The sequence below is a fragment of the Eschrichtius robustus genome, chromosome 10, assembly GCF_028021215.1.
Source record: "Eschrichtius robustus isolate mEscRob2 chromosome 10, mEscRob2.pri, whole genome shotgun sequence".
NCBI classification, from domain to species: Eukaryota; Metazoa; Chordata; class Mammalia; order Artiodactyla; family Eschrichtiidae; genus Eschrichtius; species Eschrichtius robustus.
The window spans coordinates 108,263,178-108,278,773 of record NC_090833.1 but is presented as its reverse complement, the minus strand read 5'-3'; the positions used below and the strand labels follow the sequence as shown (position 1 = coordinate 108,278,773).

The following is a 15,596-nucleotide window of genomic DNA, read 5'->3' as shown; positions in this document are numbered from 1 at the left end:
CACTTAATTTGCATGTTTAAAAATTACCAGCAAACTAAAAGAGCCCCTTTGGCAGAAAAAAAAGTATATATCATATTAAATTCTTAGGTTGATACAGTCTGCTTGCTTATTTTTGTTGTTGTTGCCTGTGCTTTTGGTGTCATATCCATGAAACCTTTGCCAATACCAACATCATGAAGCTTTTCCACTATATTTTCATTTAGGAATTTTAGTGTCAGGTCTTCAGTTTAAGCCTTTAATCCATTTTGAGTTGGTTTTTGCAGATGGTGTAAGATAAGGGTCCAATTTCATTATTTTGCATATGGATATTCAGTTTTTCCAACACTATTTGTTGAAGAGACTGTCCTTTCCCCATTGAGTGGCCTTGGCACCCTTGTTGAAGGTCATCTGACCAGATACACAAGGGTTCATTTCTGGACTCTCTATTCCATTGGTCTAAATGTCTGTCTTTATACCAATACCATACTGTATTACTGTAGCCTTGTAATATATTTTGAAATCAAGAAGTATGAGTCCTCCAGCTTTGTTCTTTCTTAAGATTGATTTGACTATTTGTAGTCTTTTGTGGATCCATATGAATTGTAGAATTGTTTTTTCTATTTTTGTAAAAAATGTCATTGGGATTTTGATAGGGATTGCATTGACTCTGTAGATTGCTTTGGGCAGTATGGACATTTTACCAATAATAGCAATTCCAAAAAAGAAAAAGAAAGAAAAACAGAGAAAACAGAAGAAAAAATTTATCAAAGAAATAATTCAAGAAAATTTCCAAGAACTGAAAGTTAAGTGTACCCAGCAAAGTAGATGAAAAAAGACCCATATCATAGCACAATACCGTAACATTTTAGAACACAACAGATAAAGATCCTAAAAGTCTCAAGGGTAAGGAAAAAAGGTAACATGGCACTGGAATGCTGTATAGCAACAAGGGAAGCTAGAAAACACTAGGACAAAGGCTTCATAATTTTAAGGGAAAATAATTTGTTACTTAAAATCTACTGCCAAATGATCTGAAATTTATACACAAATGATCTGAAATGTACATATATGCACCTGGCTTTAGAATCATTGCACTTGGCTTTAGAATTAATGTTATGCATAATCTTAGACAACAGTTAACACGTAAATTATGTTTTTCTTTAAAAAAAAAGAGTCATAATTAGGGTATGACCATAAGTCCCAGTTTGTCCAGGACAGTTTTAGTTTATGTGTTATTATTAATAGTTTCTCTTTTAATAGTGTTGTAGTTTGAACGATAAATTATATTACTAAGTAATGCCCATGGGATTCAGGGAAGATTGCAGTATAGATAAATAAAAATAAACATTTAAATAATGAAGTAAAAAAAAAAAAAAGATGTCTTTCCTGAATATTTGGACTGAAGTCCTTCCTTTTGTCTAAAATGCTTCTGCATTGTTCAAGAGGCAGTAAGCAGAAGCTGAGTCGACACCATGACATTTAGGGAACAACCATGGAAGCACATCTCTGTCATGACAGGCTGAGTGGCCTGGTGGTGGCCTCCTGAGTGACTGAGAGCCCCAGCCCACGTCAGCGGGCTTCAAACTCAACACAACAGGCCTGACGTGCATGCAGCCAAAGCAGCTCAGAAAAGGGGTGGTGAGCTGCTGCTTGGCTTGCTAAGCTGCTAAGAGCATCACTGACCATGGAAGGACCAGCGACTCTGCTGCACACCTGGCTGCTTCCCATTCCTGCCTCCACCCGGGGTTCTTAAAGGTTTGGGGCTGAGGATCCCTCTGAAACTGATAAAAACAATGGACTCCCCCCTCCCCAAGGAAAATGCTCATAGACCCACACATGTTCTCAAGGGTCCACAGGTCCCTGACACCCATCCTTGGAAAGACTCCCACTGGGATCCATAGACGCTGGGTTAAGAATCTGGCCTATGAATTACCATATGATCTAGCAGTTCCACTTCTGGGTATATACCCCAAAGAATTGACAGGAGGGACTCAAAGAGATCTTTGTACACCCATGTTCATAGCAGCAGTATTCACAGTAGCAACCCAAGTGTCCATCGATGGATGAATGGATAAACAAACCGTGGTCTATACATACAACAGAATATTATTCATCCTTAAAAAGGAAGGAACTTGTGACATATGCTATAACATGGATGAACCTTGAAGACATTATGCTAAGTGAAGTAAGTCAGTCACAAAAGGATAAATACTGTATGATCCACTTAGATGAGGCACCTAGATTAGTCAAATTTATAGAGTGAGAGAGCAGAAGGGCACTTGCTGGGGGCTGAGGGGAGGAGAAATGGGGAGTTACTGTTTAATGGGTATAGAGTTTCAGTTCTGCAAGATGAAAATAGTTCTGGAGCTGGATGGTACCTCCTACATCCTATATCCTCAATGGCTAGCAGGAGAGTCCCTTGGGGCACAGGCCATTGGGTTTCTTGTATTCATTCAGAGTATGAGGAGGAGAGACATCTGGGGCCGAAAGTGCACAGACACGGACACTGCAGGAGCTGGGACGGGAGGGGGAAGTCAGACCCCCTTGAAGGGCTGCCTGCTCTGACCTGGGACCAGGGGAAGACAGTGCAGTTGGAGAGCTCAGACAGTCAGAAGGCATGACCAACACCGACAGCCGTAAAACAGCTAACCCACCAGGAGGAGCAGGTGACTCTCCATAGCCTTTCATGTCCACAGCTAGTACCCGGAAGCCCGCCTGGGCCAGAGCAGGGATCTAGAAAAGAAACAATTCAGACCCTCTCCAGTGTGGGCTCATCGGTGTTTTGCTGACACCACCTCTTTGCTTCCTTCTATCTCCCTGTTATTGTAAATGGCTCAATTCAAAGTGCCACACGGCACGACCTGGTGTCCTCATCATGGGGCTGGAATGAGCCCACCCGGCTGCCATGGATGGTGGTAGGGTTTGTGCACTGCACCTAATGCCACACCTGACAGAGCACCTTTCCTAGCAAAGACCTTGCAGATTTCTATGTTCATTACAGAGATTTCCCAGCAGGTGGCATAAAGCATCTTGAGGAAGTATGCTTGTTTTTAATCTGCAAAGGTGGCCTATAGGCTAGCACAGCTCTGAGCTCTGGAGCAATCTCCGGCCCCAACATTTCATAGATATCGTGGTCATACTTGGGAGATGATGTTCCACGGTAAGGTGCCAGCTTCTTAATGCTATTCCAGGCTGCCTCACACCATCTAGACTCTTCTCTCCCCTCACCCTGACTGGGGTGCACTTCCCCCAGTTTCCCTTACCTGGTACCTCCAAGAGAACCAGCTCTCTGGAAATCCATGGCAGAGGCACACGGCAGGGCCGGAGCCCAGCTCCACAAAATGCAGACGCATCCCAGGCTGTAGAAGAGAGAGGTGAGCGGGGAGTGACCTCAGCGCAGGCCGGGGGTAACCAGGCACCTCTTCTGTAGATTGCCCCGGGCCATTTCAATACGTTGCCAGATCGCGCCTGACCCAGCTTTCTCAGCCAAAAACCCACCAATGTTAGAAGAAAATGTCTGAGAAGAGACAAGTGATCAAACTGTGCAATAAAAACAGGCAGTTTCACTGGAACAAGAAGAGCCTGAAAAGAAGATCATAATGTCGGAAAACAAAACACCTTGGCCTTCCTCCCTAAAAGGCCCTCATCCTGTCAGAGTTTCTGCTGTCATTTGACATGTTTTCCGTATTTTAAACTGGGGGCTGATTTTGTACAGGGCATGGTATTCACATGAAGGTGCAGAATACCATGATTATTTCATTAAAAGCTGTTTATCTCTTGAATATGAAAATTTTTTCCAGCTTTGCTATACTTCTGGTCTTTTGTGGGCTACATGGGTATGGCCAAGACTGCTGGGGCCTAATATCCACCTTCTTCCCTTCTTCTTGGCTCCTGCTGGTATTTTCCAGGCCTCCCCCAACCTTCCTGCAGCGGGTGTGGCCGTGTGACTGGCCAGTGCAATATGAGCAGAAGCAATGTGTGCTCCATCTGGGCCGTAAACCTCCCGCGCACCTGGTTCTCCCTCTCTTTTCCTATCTGCACCTGAATGGACTGGGCCTTAAGGAAGGAAGAACCTGCAGAAAGAAGGCGCCTGGGTGCTTGAATGACTGCGAGGAGAGAGCCCACTCCCAACCCACACGGGATTGTGCTGCAAGCCAGAAACAAACTTGGAGTCAAGCCACTGAAAGTGTGGGGCTGTTTGTTACAGCACTGAGCCTGCTCTGACTATTACAGGGGGGTCTAAGCAAAAGAACTAAAGCAATATATAGTCAAAGTACCCTATTTTTCCCCAAAAGTACCTTATCTCTAACTTTCTAGTGGAAACAAATGAGAAAAATAATCCTCACTTTATAGAAATCCACTTGGAACAACTCTATTTCGCTGCATCTCACACTACTCCAAGCTGGCGTTCCAAACCGGAAGTTTCATTCACAATTCCCAACAAGCTATTTTGCTCAAGAAAACGTCGGGCTGACATTTTACAAACCCTTTCTTGGACTACAGTCTTTTTTTTTTATCAGAATATGTTCTCTAGTCTTCCCTTTAGTACTTGGCAAAAGGAGGGAATTGAACTTTAAATTCTATGCTCCTTTATACTGAAAAATATTATAGTTCTGATGTCCAATCAAATGATCCTAATCCGCCTCTGTCCTCAATGGATCTTAACTAGAAGGCTCGCTCTTGCTGCTACATATTTGATTCAGCTGAGTAGCTCAGCAAATGCATGCACTTTCCCATCTTTTGAACAGTGTGTTCTATAATTGCCCTTAAGCCAGAAAACGGAAAAGATCTATTATCAACGCACTTTGAGTTGCATTAGCATCAAGGCAATAGCACTCCCAGAGCCTGGGCTCCCCAGAGGCCACTGCCCCAGCTCTTTAGTTTTGGGGTGAGGGCAGAGGAAATGGTCAGGCAGCTCTGATCACACTCCTTCAACGTCAAATGGGGAATCTACTGAAACTGGCTGGATACGCAAGTGTCAGGAGGATTATGAGAGTAACCCTGTCTGTAGGGTTGGAGATGCAGGGTCACAGCCCAGACAGACCCCAGCCCCAGGCAAAGAGCCCCTTACTCGGCATCAATATTAGAGACGAGGTCTGAAGGGAGCTTATGAAACCTTATGAAACCGGTCCAGGAGCACCCAGGGTTATAAGAGCAGCCACATTGACCAGAAAAGCCCTTTCTCGCTATCCAAATCCCACTCATCCTCTGATGCTCACTTCACCACTGAATCTCATCCCCCGCAATTACAGTCACTCTCTCCACCCCCTACAGAGCCCGTTCTGAGTGCTTGAGCCACTGCTGTTAGGGCCGCATCCTGTGATGTAACTGCAGGGAATGTTACCTCGGCAGAATGCAGACCATACAATCCTTGAGGTCACAGAAGACCTCCATTCATCTAGGTATTTCTCTCTGTGCCTAGCAAATAGCAAATGCTCACCGAACACCCATGGGGCTCTCCTCCAGGGCAGCAGGTCCTCCCCAGGTCCCAGACCTGCACAGCTCAGGACACCAGCTCTCTTCTTTATGGAGCACGAGGTACTAACACCCCGTGATCAACATGGGGTATTTCAACTAATCCTTACAAGAACATTGAGGGGAGGTATTATCGCCATCTCATTATAAAGCTGTGTACACTGGGGTCCAGAATGATAAGAAATGTGCCCACATTTGCCAACTTAGTAAGTGCCAAAGCCAGGATTCAAACTGGTTCCATCTGGCTCCAAAGCAACTGTTGAGTTTTGTTTTGCTTGTGAGCTAACCTGTAGCTTTAGGTCCTTAGTTAAATGGCCACAGTGACAAATGAAGAAAGATCGCAAAGTGAACCTGAGAAGATGTTCTAAAGCCCTGCTCTGTATCCCGGCTGGGTCAGGAGTCAGGGCCCCTCTGCACGTGGCCTTGGTCTTGCTGCAGCCCTGACCCCTGGGCTAATGACTGCCCATTTCCCTCTCTGTATCTGGTGCAGGTCTGGTGCCTCCCCGCATCCCTCCTATCTGGTCCGCGTCTGACACAAAGGAAGGGCCGATAATACCCACTGGAGGAAATAATGAAATAAAGTGCCAGACACGCAGGCTGTGGGGACAGAGCAAGGCCCCACGTGGTCTGTTGTTCCGTGGGAGTCTGACCACATTGGTCCACGTCTGCTATTGATTTTTGAGGAATCATACTTGTGGGAAATACCATTTCCGTATACATGATGGATGTGTAGCTACCCTTGAGATTTCACAAACGTCTCACAAGTCGTTTTAGGGGGGCTGGTTAGAGAGACTCAGCTGCTGGTGAGAGAGCGCTGACTCACCTTTATGGGCACGTACCCATGGCTCACGGTGCTTGGATCGCAGGGGATTGGTCGGGGGGCTGCAGTTTGGAGAAGCTGAAAGTAAGAGAGACACAGTGAGGCGGACGGCTCTGCTTCCTTCCACGAGAAGGCCTCAGAGTGAGTTCACAGAACTCCATAAGACAGCCCCTGGGTCACCTTTGCCATGGCCTCCTGAGTCCTATGGGTGACTGACCAACCCAGCCCCCTCTCCTCTAGGGTCATTGGAGTCCGGTGACTGAGTTCTGGCCAACAGGATGCAGACAAAGAGCATGGCCTATGCAACTAGAGATGATCACACTAAGTGAAGTAAGTCAGAAAGAGAAAGACAAATACCATATGATATCACTTACATGTGGAATCTAAAATATGACACAAATGAACTTATCTACAAAACAGAAACAGACTCACAGATATAGAGAACAACCTTGTGGTTGCCAAGGGGGAGGGAGGGAGGGAGAGCAATGGATTGGGAATTGGGGGTTAGTGGATGCAAGCTATTACATTTAGAATGGATAAACAAAAAAGTCCTATTGTATGGCACAGGGAATGATATTCAATACCCTGTGATAAACCATAATGGAAAAGAATATAAAAAATGCATTAAAATAAAATAAAAAAAGAAGAGCATGGCCTGACCGCCAGAGCTGTGAAAATCCCTATGTGATTCTCTATATTCTTTTCCCCCTTTACATCTGGTGTTCAGTGTGACCTAGGAAACCACCAGTAGAAGACGGGGGTTCTCCATCAACCTGGGTCCTAGAATGGCTGTGAGGCAAGCCCCTGGTCACCACCCACTGAATTTCACATCTGCGAGGAATAAACACCGCTTGCTCCCAAACACTGAGATTTTGGACTTTAATGAATATAATTCTTCTGTAGGGCAGTTCCTCAAGTGGTCAGCCAGGCTCATGCTGGACACAGCCAGGAATGCCAAGTTCACAGAGCAGTCATCCCATCATTACATGACTCTGTTGAAGGGTTTCTTCTTCAAGTCGGCCAAAATCGAACTCTCCGGGCCTTGTACGGGTCAGCTCGGGCGGCCACAACGCTGTGCCGCAGACTGGGGGGCTTAAACAACAGACATTTATTCTCTCACAGTTCTGGAAGCCGGAAGTCCAAGAAGGTGTTGGCAGGGTTGGTTCTTCCTGAGGCCTCTCTCCTTGACTTGTAGACGGCCGTCTTCTCCCTGTATCCTCACATGGCCTTCCCTCTGTGTGTGTCTGTGTCTTAATCTCCTCTTCTTATAGGGACACCATTCTTAATGGAATAGGGCCCATCCTTATGACCTCATTTTACCTTAAATACCTCTTTAAAGATCCAATCTCCAAATACAGTCACATTGTGAGGTCCTGGGGGTTAGGGCTTCAGCATATGAACTTGGTGGGTGGGGGACGCAATTCAGCTGATGAAATCCTTCTGCCTGTCGGCCCCAGTTCTGTCCTCTGGAGCCCCAGAGGGGTCAGGTTACCCATCTTTGTCCATCTCGGTAAACAGGAAAATTCCTGAGCAAAGGATCCTTAAGAAGCTTCCGTAATGTATTGGTGTCGGTTTCCTTGAGACAGAAATGACAAAGGACAGGACGCTGAGCACATGTAAGTGGGCCTTCTGTGAACAGCATCATGTTGGTGACTCCCACTGTTTGACTTCTCATCTTTAGTCCTAAAGGTGAGACCTAAGGAAGAAGCCGTTCTCCTCCACCACCAAGTGTTCTGCCCTCTAAAATGGGGGGGAGTAGACTATGGAATTCACCTACTTTGAAACACGGAAGAGTCTGCCTGGGCAACCTCAGAGGTTGAGATAGGTGGGCGCCCACCTCTGTGGCGTCTGGAGAGGACCCAGGGTGTGGCCCGTGGGGATGGGCAGCTGGGTGCCTCTGACGGCAGTGAAGGAGCCCAGACACCCACCAGGGCCAGCGTCCCCTGGGGTCCTTTATCTGATGTGTCCCCGACTTCCTAGGTCACACACCAGGGGATGCCCATTGGTTCCAGGGGTGGGGAGGGTGCGGGTTTCCTACTGTAATGATTCTGCCATGTGTTTGTCCAGTTTATAAAGCCCATTCATGACTGATTCCCACAGCCTTCCTGAGAGACAAGAGGCGCTTCTCTTCTGTTTAAAAAGAAATGATTCTCATTTTTCCTTATACCTTCCCCATACCCCTCAGGAAAACATAGGTGGGACAATGGCTCACTTTCCCAATTTTACAGGACAGGTGTCTGTGGCTCAGGTGTAATGAGGGGAGGAACCTGGTAAGTGGGACCAGCAAGAGGATGCTCCGATTCCAAGTCGGGATGATTTCTTCTCCGCTGCACGAGACCTCCAGGCTTGCAGAAGGACACATCAAGCTTGGGTGAGATGCTCTAAGGTTGTAGAGTCACTAGATATACGTTTTAATTTATTTGTTAAAGACGAAAAGTCAGCTGTTCCTGTTATGGGGGCAAAACTGTGTGCCCTCCAAATGCATCTGCTGAAGTCCTAACCCCCAGGACCACAGAATGTGACTAACATTTGGAGATAAGGTCTTTAAAGAGGTGATGAACCTTAAATGAGGCCCCTGTAGTGGGCCCACTGGAGGCAGAATCCAATCTGACTGGTGTGTTTACAAGAAGAGACACATACAGGGGAAGACCGTGGGAAGACACAGCGAGAAGGCTTCAGAAGAAACCAACCCTTCACAACTTGCTCTTGGACTACTCTTAGTGAGATTGCTGTCTCAGCCACCAAGTCTGTGCTACTTTCTGGCAGCCGTAGGAAGCTAATACAGTTCCCTTTGAAAAAACCGTGTGACGCCTTTTACGTCAATCAAGTGTATGGGCTCCCGCACCTCCTTTCCCATCACACTGACACGAGCAAAGCATGGCCTACAAAAGCCTATGAAACTGTCACTCCCAGACTCAGTGGGATCAGTGATCTTAGGTAAAATTACAAGAACAAAAGGTGCCTCAGCTCTGGCAGAGCAGGCTAATCCCATCAGCCCCCAGGGGCATTATTACGGGCATCCCAGCCTCCCGGGCTCGGGATAGGTTAACTTAGGAGCCTTCCCTCTGACTGCCAAGAGGGTGTGACCCAGGTGGAACTAAGCCACTACACCTGAGCGCGAGCAGCATGACCAGGCAGAGCAGAGGAGGACTGGGGGCCCCTCCACACCCCAGGGGCAAACCCAGCAGCTGCATTCTCAGTATTTACTCTGAATGGGTGGCTTTGAAGGCCCCACTCTAGTCTTGGTCCCCTGAGTCTGACCAGTATAGATTCTTGCTCTCAGAGTGTCCTTTCCCCGTTCACTGACTGCAGAGAAGGAAAGAGGAAGTTCTTCAGGGACATCATGCTGATTGCACAAAGGGTCATGGTCTCCCACCGAGGAGCTCCCTACTGGGAACCACACCGGGAGCAGGGAATGCCCTCACTTGTTTTGTCGCATGCATACCTAAACACAGACGAGAGATGGGAAATCTGACTCAGCGCAGACAGCAAGTTACCTGCACCCCGGTTACTTTCTCCAGCTCCCTCAGGGCAGTGTCAGTGTCACGGACGAGGATGGTGACCATCCCCAGGTCACGGGCCGGCTTCAGATTAACCCCGGAGTCATCCAAGAAAACCACCTGAATGCAGAGCATGGACACTAGCATCACTTCGACCAAAGCAAAACTCATGCACAAGGGCCACCGGCCAGGAACACGTTAAAGTGAGAACCGTGGTTGAGATTAAGAATCAATAATCTCATAATAAGATTGATTGATTAGAGATTAAGAATTATTTTTTCTCTCCATGTAACTGTTTACTCTTAAAATTAAAAACATTTAATTACCTAAGCATAAACATAAACACACAGATAGATACACATGTTCCCTGAATTCTGAAACTGTAAAAAGATTAAAGAAGAATATAAACGTATCAGGATGACATTAAAATTCGTCTAGGAAAATCAACATGTATGAATAGAGCCCCCCAAAAATGTCTGGAAAAGAACTATAATAAAGTCAGATAATAAAACAAATTATGAAGCTACTTGTTCTTCCCTGGTGGTCCAGTGGTTAAGACTCCGAGCTTCCAATGCAGGGGGCCAGGGTTCGATCCCTGGTCGGGGAAGATCCCGCAGGCTGCGTAGTGCAGCCAAAAAAAAAAAAAAAGAATAAAAAAGAAAAACTATGAAGCTACAAAAGATAAAAAGAAAAAGTTCGGTACTAGAAAAGAAATAAACATATTAATGAAATAGAAGAGAGTTGAGGAATAGACTCATATACAAATGAAAATTTAGTTTCTAATAAAAGTGTCATGCCCAATTGGTGAGGAAAAAGATTATTTAAAAGATTATTTAATTATTTCAACTGTTTGGGGAAAAAAGTGGGTCCTTCCTTCACTTATTCCCCAAATAAGTTCTGAATAGATCAAAGATTTAAATGTCAAAAGAAATGATCCTTAAAGAAAAAAGAAAATCCTTAAAGTTGTAGAAGAAAGCGTGGGGCAGTTATTAATAATCTTGGATTAGGGCAGGCCTGGATATCTAAGCAGCTCCTCCAACCTAAAAGCCATCAATGAAAAGACTTTTATTTATATGCATACTAAAATTTACAGCGCAGTTATAATGCTTAATCTGGGGGCTGAGAAGAGCAGAAGCAAAGTTTGAGAGGAGAGGGAAGAGTTCTGGGATTGAACAGGTAAGGATTTCCCTCTGATCAGGGTGTGGGTGAAGCAGGGTTAACAAGAAAGGGTCAGAAATGCCAGAGAAAGGAATTTCATCTTGGTCCAAAGGCCTTTTTGGAGATTAGAGTAGGGAAACACAACAAAAACAGCATTTTAGACTAGATAATCTAGAGACGGCATGAAGACAGAATTAAGGGGTGCGGGGATACCCTACAAGGAGACTCCTGCAGTATTGGAGCCCATTCCCGCCCAGTCTTTGGTGGGGTGACCCTGACTAGCCTGTGTCTTGGGAAAGCCTCCCAGGGTCTACGTTTCTTTTAGGTAAACTGAGGCAGCTGGTCTGGCAACTTTTGACAATACCTGTTTTAACCAAGGTCCTGTAAGAGCCACGGAGAGGAGCCAGATGCCCACCACCGGTAGAACTTTCTAGGCTGAAGGGGTGGGTAAAAACCCTTTAGAAGTCCTGGCCTGGGAGAAGTGGCACCTGCCACTGGACATAGGACCACCCTGCCAGGCCCCAGGTGTCTCCTACCTGTTCACGCCTCCTCAAGTTTTCTTGATTGCAATATCTCTAGAACATTCTTTTCCACTGAAAGGCAGTGTGTAGGTACCTCATTGGGGCTGGCCTTCAAGACGTCCAGCACGAACTTGTAGATCTGAGGGTCAGGCTTGGCCATTCCGATCCTGCATGACTCAATCAGGAAATCGAAGTGCGGCCTCAGTTCACACATCATCTGGGCCAGGCTGCCTCTCTGGGTGCTGTCATCCAGCCAAATGTTGGTGAGGATGCAGGTTGTAAATCCTGAGTGAGAAGATGCCAGTGAATAGACCAGCTACAGAACTTGGCTCTGAGAAGCTCCGGGTATCCCACAGGGGGCCCCAAGACGGGGCCAGGCGGGGTTCTGCTCACTTACATCAATCTCCTGATGCCTGGCTTCTAAACTGACAAGTTAGAAAAGCACCATCGTTACCCATAAGCCCCTCCCGGCGCAGGCGCTAGAGCCAGCTAATGGTGTGCACCAAGGGCTTTCAGATGGAAACACTACATCCCTTCATTTCTTGCAATCGTAGAGCAAGAAGTTGTGATATTCGTCAGCTCATTTGATCAGTGTTTTGACATTCATCAGCCCACTCAATCCTCACACCTTTGGGGCAGGCAGGGCAGATCTTACCATCCCACTTTTACCAACGGGAAAATGGAGGCTCAGACAAATTATAAGCTGCCCAGAGCCACAGACTGCAGGCAGAGCTGAGGCAGGCCCAGAATCCCACCTTTGGACTGCCACTCCAGCCCTCCTCCCAGTCTACATTACTGCAAACTCTGCTGGACCACGCTTCAAGACACCTGCCTTGGCAGAGATGGTGTTCCCATTTCAAAACTAGAGAAATGTAAACAGAGACAGCATTATCCCCTGCCTAACCAGACAGGACAAGAACCAGGAGATGCTGGAAACAAGACAAGGATAAGTCAATGGACACACCCTTTCCATGTAATATGAGTGGGAAATATGGACCAGGAAAAATGTGTCTCAGCCACAACCAGGTAAGGCTACTGGTAAGTGGGTAGGATGACCTCAAATATGCCTGTGACGAAGAGCTGGGCTCTGTCACTAAATAAATGCCTATTCGAGGAAAATCAACCGAAGGAATTACTAACACATATGAGTATAAATGTGCCTGTCATTGAATAATGTGAGCCGACTCCTTGGCAGATTCCAACACTATTTTTGAACCTGAAAAAAAAATGTTTCAGCATTTATCACATGCAGGTTTTATTTTATGGATTTCATGGTAAGGAGTGACTAACTTTTTCGTAAGGGGTTGGCTTTGACTTAAAATAACTTTTCTTATAAGAATATCATAGGAACATTAAAGGGTATTTTCAAAAGAAAAAAAAAGAAATTGCTTATCATCCTATCAATACAACACCTTGCCTTTTCCTTCTCTACATCCAACTGCATTTTTACATATCTGTGATCTTAGTGTTCTGACAGTTTTGCATTCTGCTTTTATTATTTAACCTCACGTCTAAAGCATTTTTCCATATTTTGAAATCATCTTTGTAATTAACAATTAAATTTTCATGTGCAATAAATAAATAAATAAATAAATTGCTATTGACTGAACATGACCTCGTATCCTAGCCTATTTCACACTGCCTGAATCCGTGTCAGCCAGCTCATAGCTCAGCTACTCTGACATCAGAGGTTAAGAAAATCATGGTTGCTTGAAAGGCTCTGTTTTGGGGACTTCCCTGGTGGTCCAGTGGTTAAGACTGTGCACTTCCACTGCAGGGGGCACGGGTTCAATCCCTGGTCGGGGAACTAAGATTCCGCATGCTTGGGGGGGGGGGAGAAAAAAGGCCTTGTTTTCTAATAAATGTGACAAGAGGTTGGGTCATTCGGGTCATTACTAGTACATTGGTAGGGAGAGAATTTTGCTCATGAGGCATAAATCGCTTTATTAAACAAAATTCGTTCATTTTTCCAGCTGACAGGGCTGATTTTGGCCATTTGCTGAAACTTACTTTGAGGCTATGTTTGAAGAAGAGCTTTTCATCAAGGCCCAGAAGATTCGTGATCTCAATGCACATTTAGATATATTCTGACCTGACCCACCCAAGGGTTCTGGTGTGGTTGGGTCAGAGAACGGCCAGTATCAGATCCTTACCCTTCTTTTTGAGAGTGAGAGCTGCCTGAAGCATGGGGTGGTTGACCTTTCTTGCTGCAAGCGCCTTGCCAAAGATCTGATTTATAGAGAAATTCTCAGGGAGGCAGATTCCAGAGTCCTCAGAACATTTCCTGCAGTTTTCTTCCATGAATGGCATCCACTGTGAAAGTGAATTGATGAGGGGTCGTCAATTGGTGAAAGCACTTGGAAAAGCTTTGGGCAGCATTTACTAAATCTGAACACATGCATTCCCTGTGATCCAGTAATTCCACTCCTGGACACATACCCCGTGGAAATGTCTACATATGTTCACCAAAAGACACGTACAAAAATGTCCATAGCAGCACTTTTCCTAAGAACTGCAAACTAGAAACTACTCAAATCCCCCTGTTAGAGCTGCACTGGGTCCCCGACAAATTCATGTTGAAGTCCTAACGCCCAGGACCTCAGAATGTGACTGTCCTTTGGAGAGAGGGTCTTTAGAGAGATCATTAAGGTAAAATTGTGGTACTCCAAGGACAATGGTGCTTCAAGGACAAAGGACAACCCTGCCTGTAAAAGTTTCAGCGTTACACCCCCTACAGGACTCTTACTCGCTCTCCCCACCGTGTTGCGATGGTTATGAAATTCCTGAGCCCACCTGGGCAACGCCCACCTGGGCAACGGGACCTGTCCCAAAAAAGGAAAGGCATCTTGCCTGTCCCACTCCACCCTATAGAAGGAAGGTATATGTGCCTCGACCAATCCGTAAATGAAATTTTCACCTCGGACCACTTCTTTGTTTTCTGCCTATAAAAACTGATCAATAGCACATGTTTGGCCTCGACTCTCCCAGAATACTAGGAAGTCAGCCAGCCCACTGTTCAGGCAGCCACCCCTCCCTCTAATAAATTCTATCATCTTTACATTCTGCCTTGTGTCTGGAAATTCTTTTCCAACCTGCGTTCGGACCACGACAAAAATGAGGTCACGGGGGGCCCTAATCCAATCTGACTGGTGTCCTTATAAGAACAGGCAATTAGGACACAGTCACACACAGAAGAAAGAATGTGAGGACACAGGGAGAAGCCGGCCACCTACAAGCCAAGGAGAGAGGCCTCAGAAGAAACCAACCCTGCCAACACCTTGGTCTTGGGCTTCTAGCCTCCAGAGCTATGAGAAAATAAATTTTGTTGTTTAAGCCACCCGGTCTGTGGTATTTTGTTATGGTAGCCCTAGCAAACGAATACACCCATTAATAGCAGAATGGATTGTGGTATATTTATACACTATCATAGTAGCACTCTTGTCTCGTATATAATAGTCCCGAACTAAAAATTACCCAAATACCCATCAATAGCAGAATGATACAGAGCCCAGAAAAAAACCCCACGTGTCAATTAATTTATGACAAAGGAGCCAAGAATACACGATGAGGAAAGAACAGTATCTTCAATCAGTGGTGTTGGGAAAACTGTATAGTCACGTGTAAATGAATGAAATTCATACCACTTCTCCCTTTCCTTACCTTCCAACAATATTACTGCAGCTTTTTTTTTGATTCAAGCTTCAGTAATGTTTATCCCCAATGGTATCATTACAGTTTTCATTCACAAGTTGCCGAAATATGTGTGTGTGTGTGTGTTTGTGTGTGTGTGTGTGCATGTGTGTGTGTATGTGAAAGAGAGAGAGTTTTAAAGTGACCACAATTCACTACACTCCCCACGCTAAGACCACACTTGTCTTCACTGGAAAGGTGGGCTTTGCTTTCTATTAGGATGGGCCCCAAGTTCCCTGTTAGACTGATAGGTGGCTGTAATTCATAAATTAAGAAAAAAGCAACAGACTGTTTTATCTGTGTGCTCATAGAGTAGATTCTCAATAGCCTTTCTTCTCCGAGGCACTAATTGAGAATTGAAGTGGTTTTAGATCCTGATTACTTTATTTAAAAATAATCTACAACGACACTTCAATTTAAAAAAATCGAGGTTGTAGTAACAACAATAACTAC

At 45.5% G+C, this 15,596-nt stretch overlaps 1 protein-coding gene across 1 annotated transcript in view; it reads right to left on the bottom strand.

The window, feature by feature from the left end:
* EPHX2 (epoxide hydrolase 2) overlaps positions 1-15,596 on the bottom strand; it is a 64,667-nt gene that overhangs the window by 37,171 nt on the left and 11,900 nt on the right. The window contains exons 3-8 of the mRNA XM_068552946.1: positions 13,607-13,766; positions 11,548-11,738; positions 9,772-9,894; positions 6,278-6,352; positions 3,243-3,338; positions 2,634-2,712 (exon numbers count right to left, since the gene is read on the bottom strand). Of these exons, the coding sequence (XP_068409047.1) occupies positions 2,634-2,712; positions 3,243-3,338; positions 6,278-6,352; positions 9,772-9,894; positions 11,548-11,738; positions 13,607-13,766 (724 nt within the window). The remainder of the gene's footprint in view (positions 1-2,633; positions 2,713-3,242; positions 3,339-6,277; positions 6,353-9,771; positions 9,895-11,547; positions 11,739-13,606; positions 13,767-15,596) is intronic.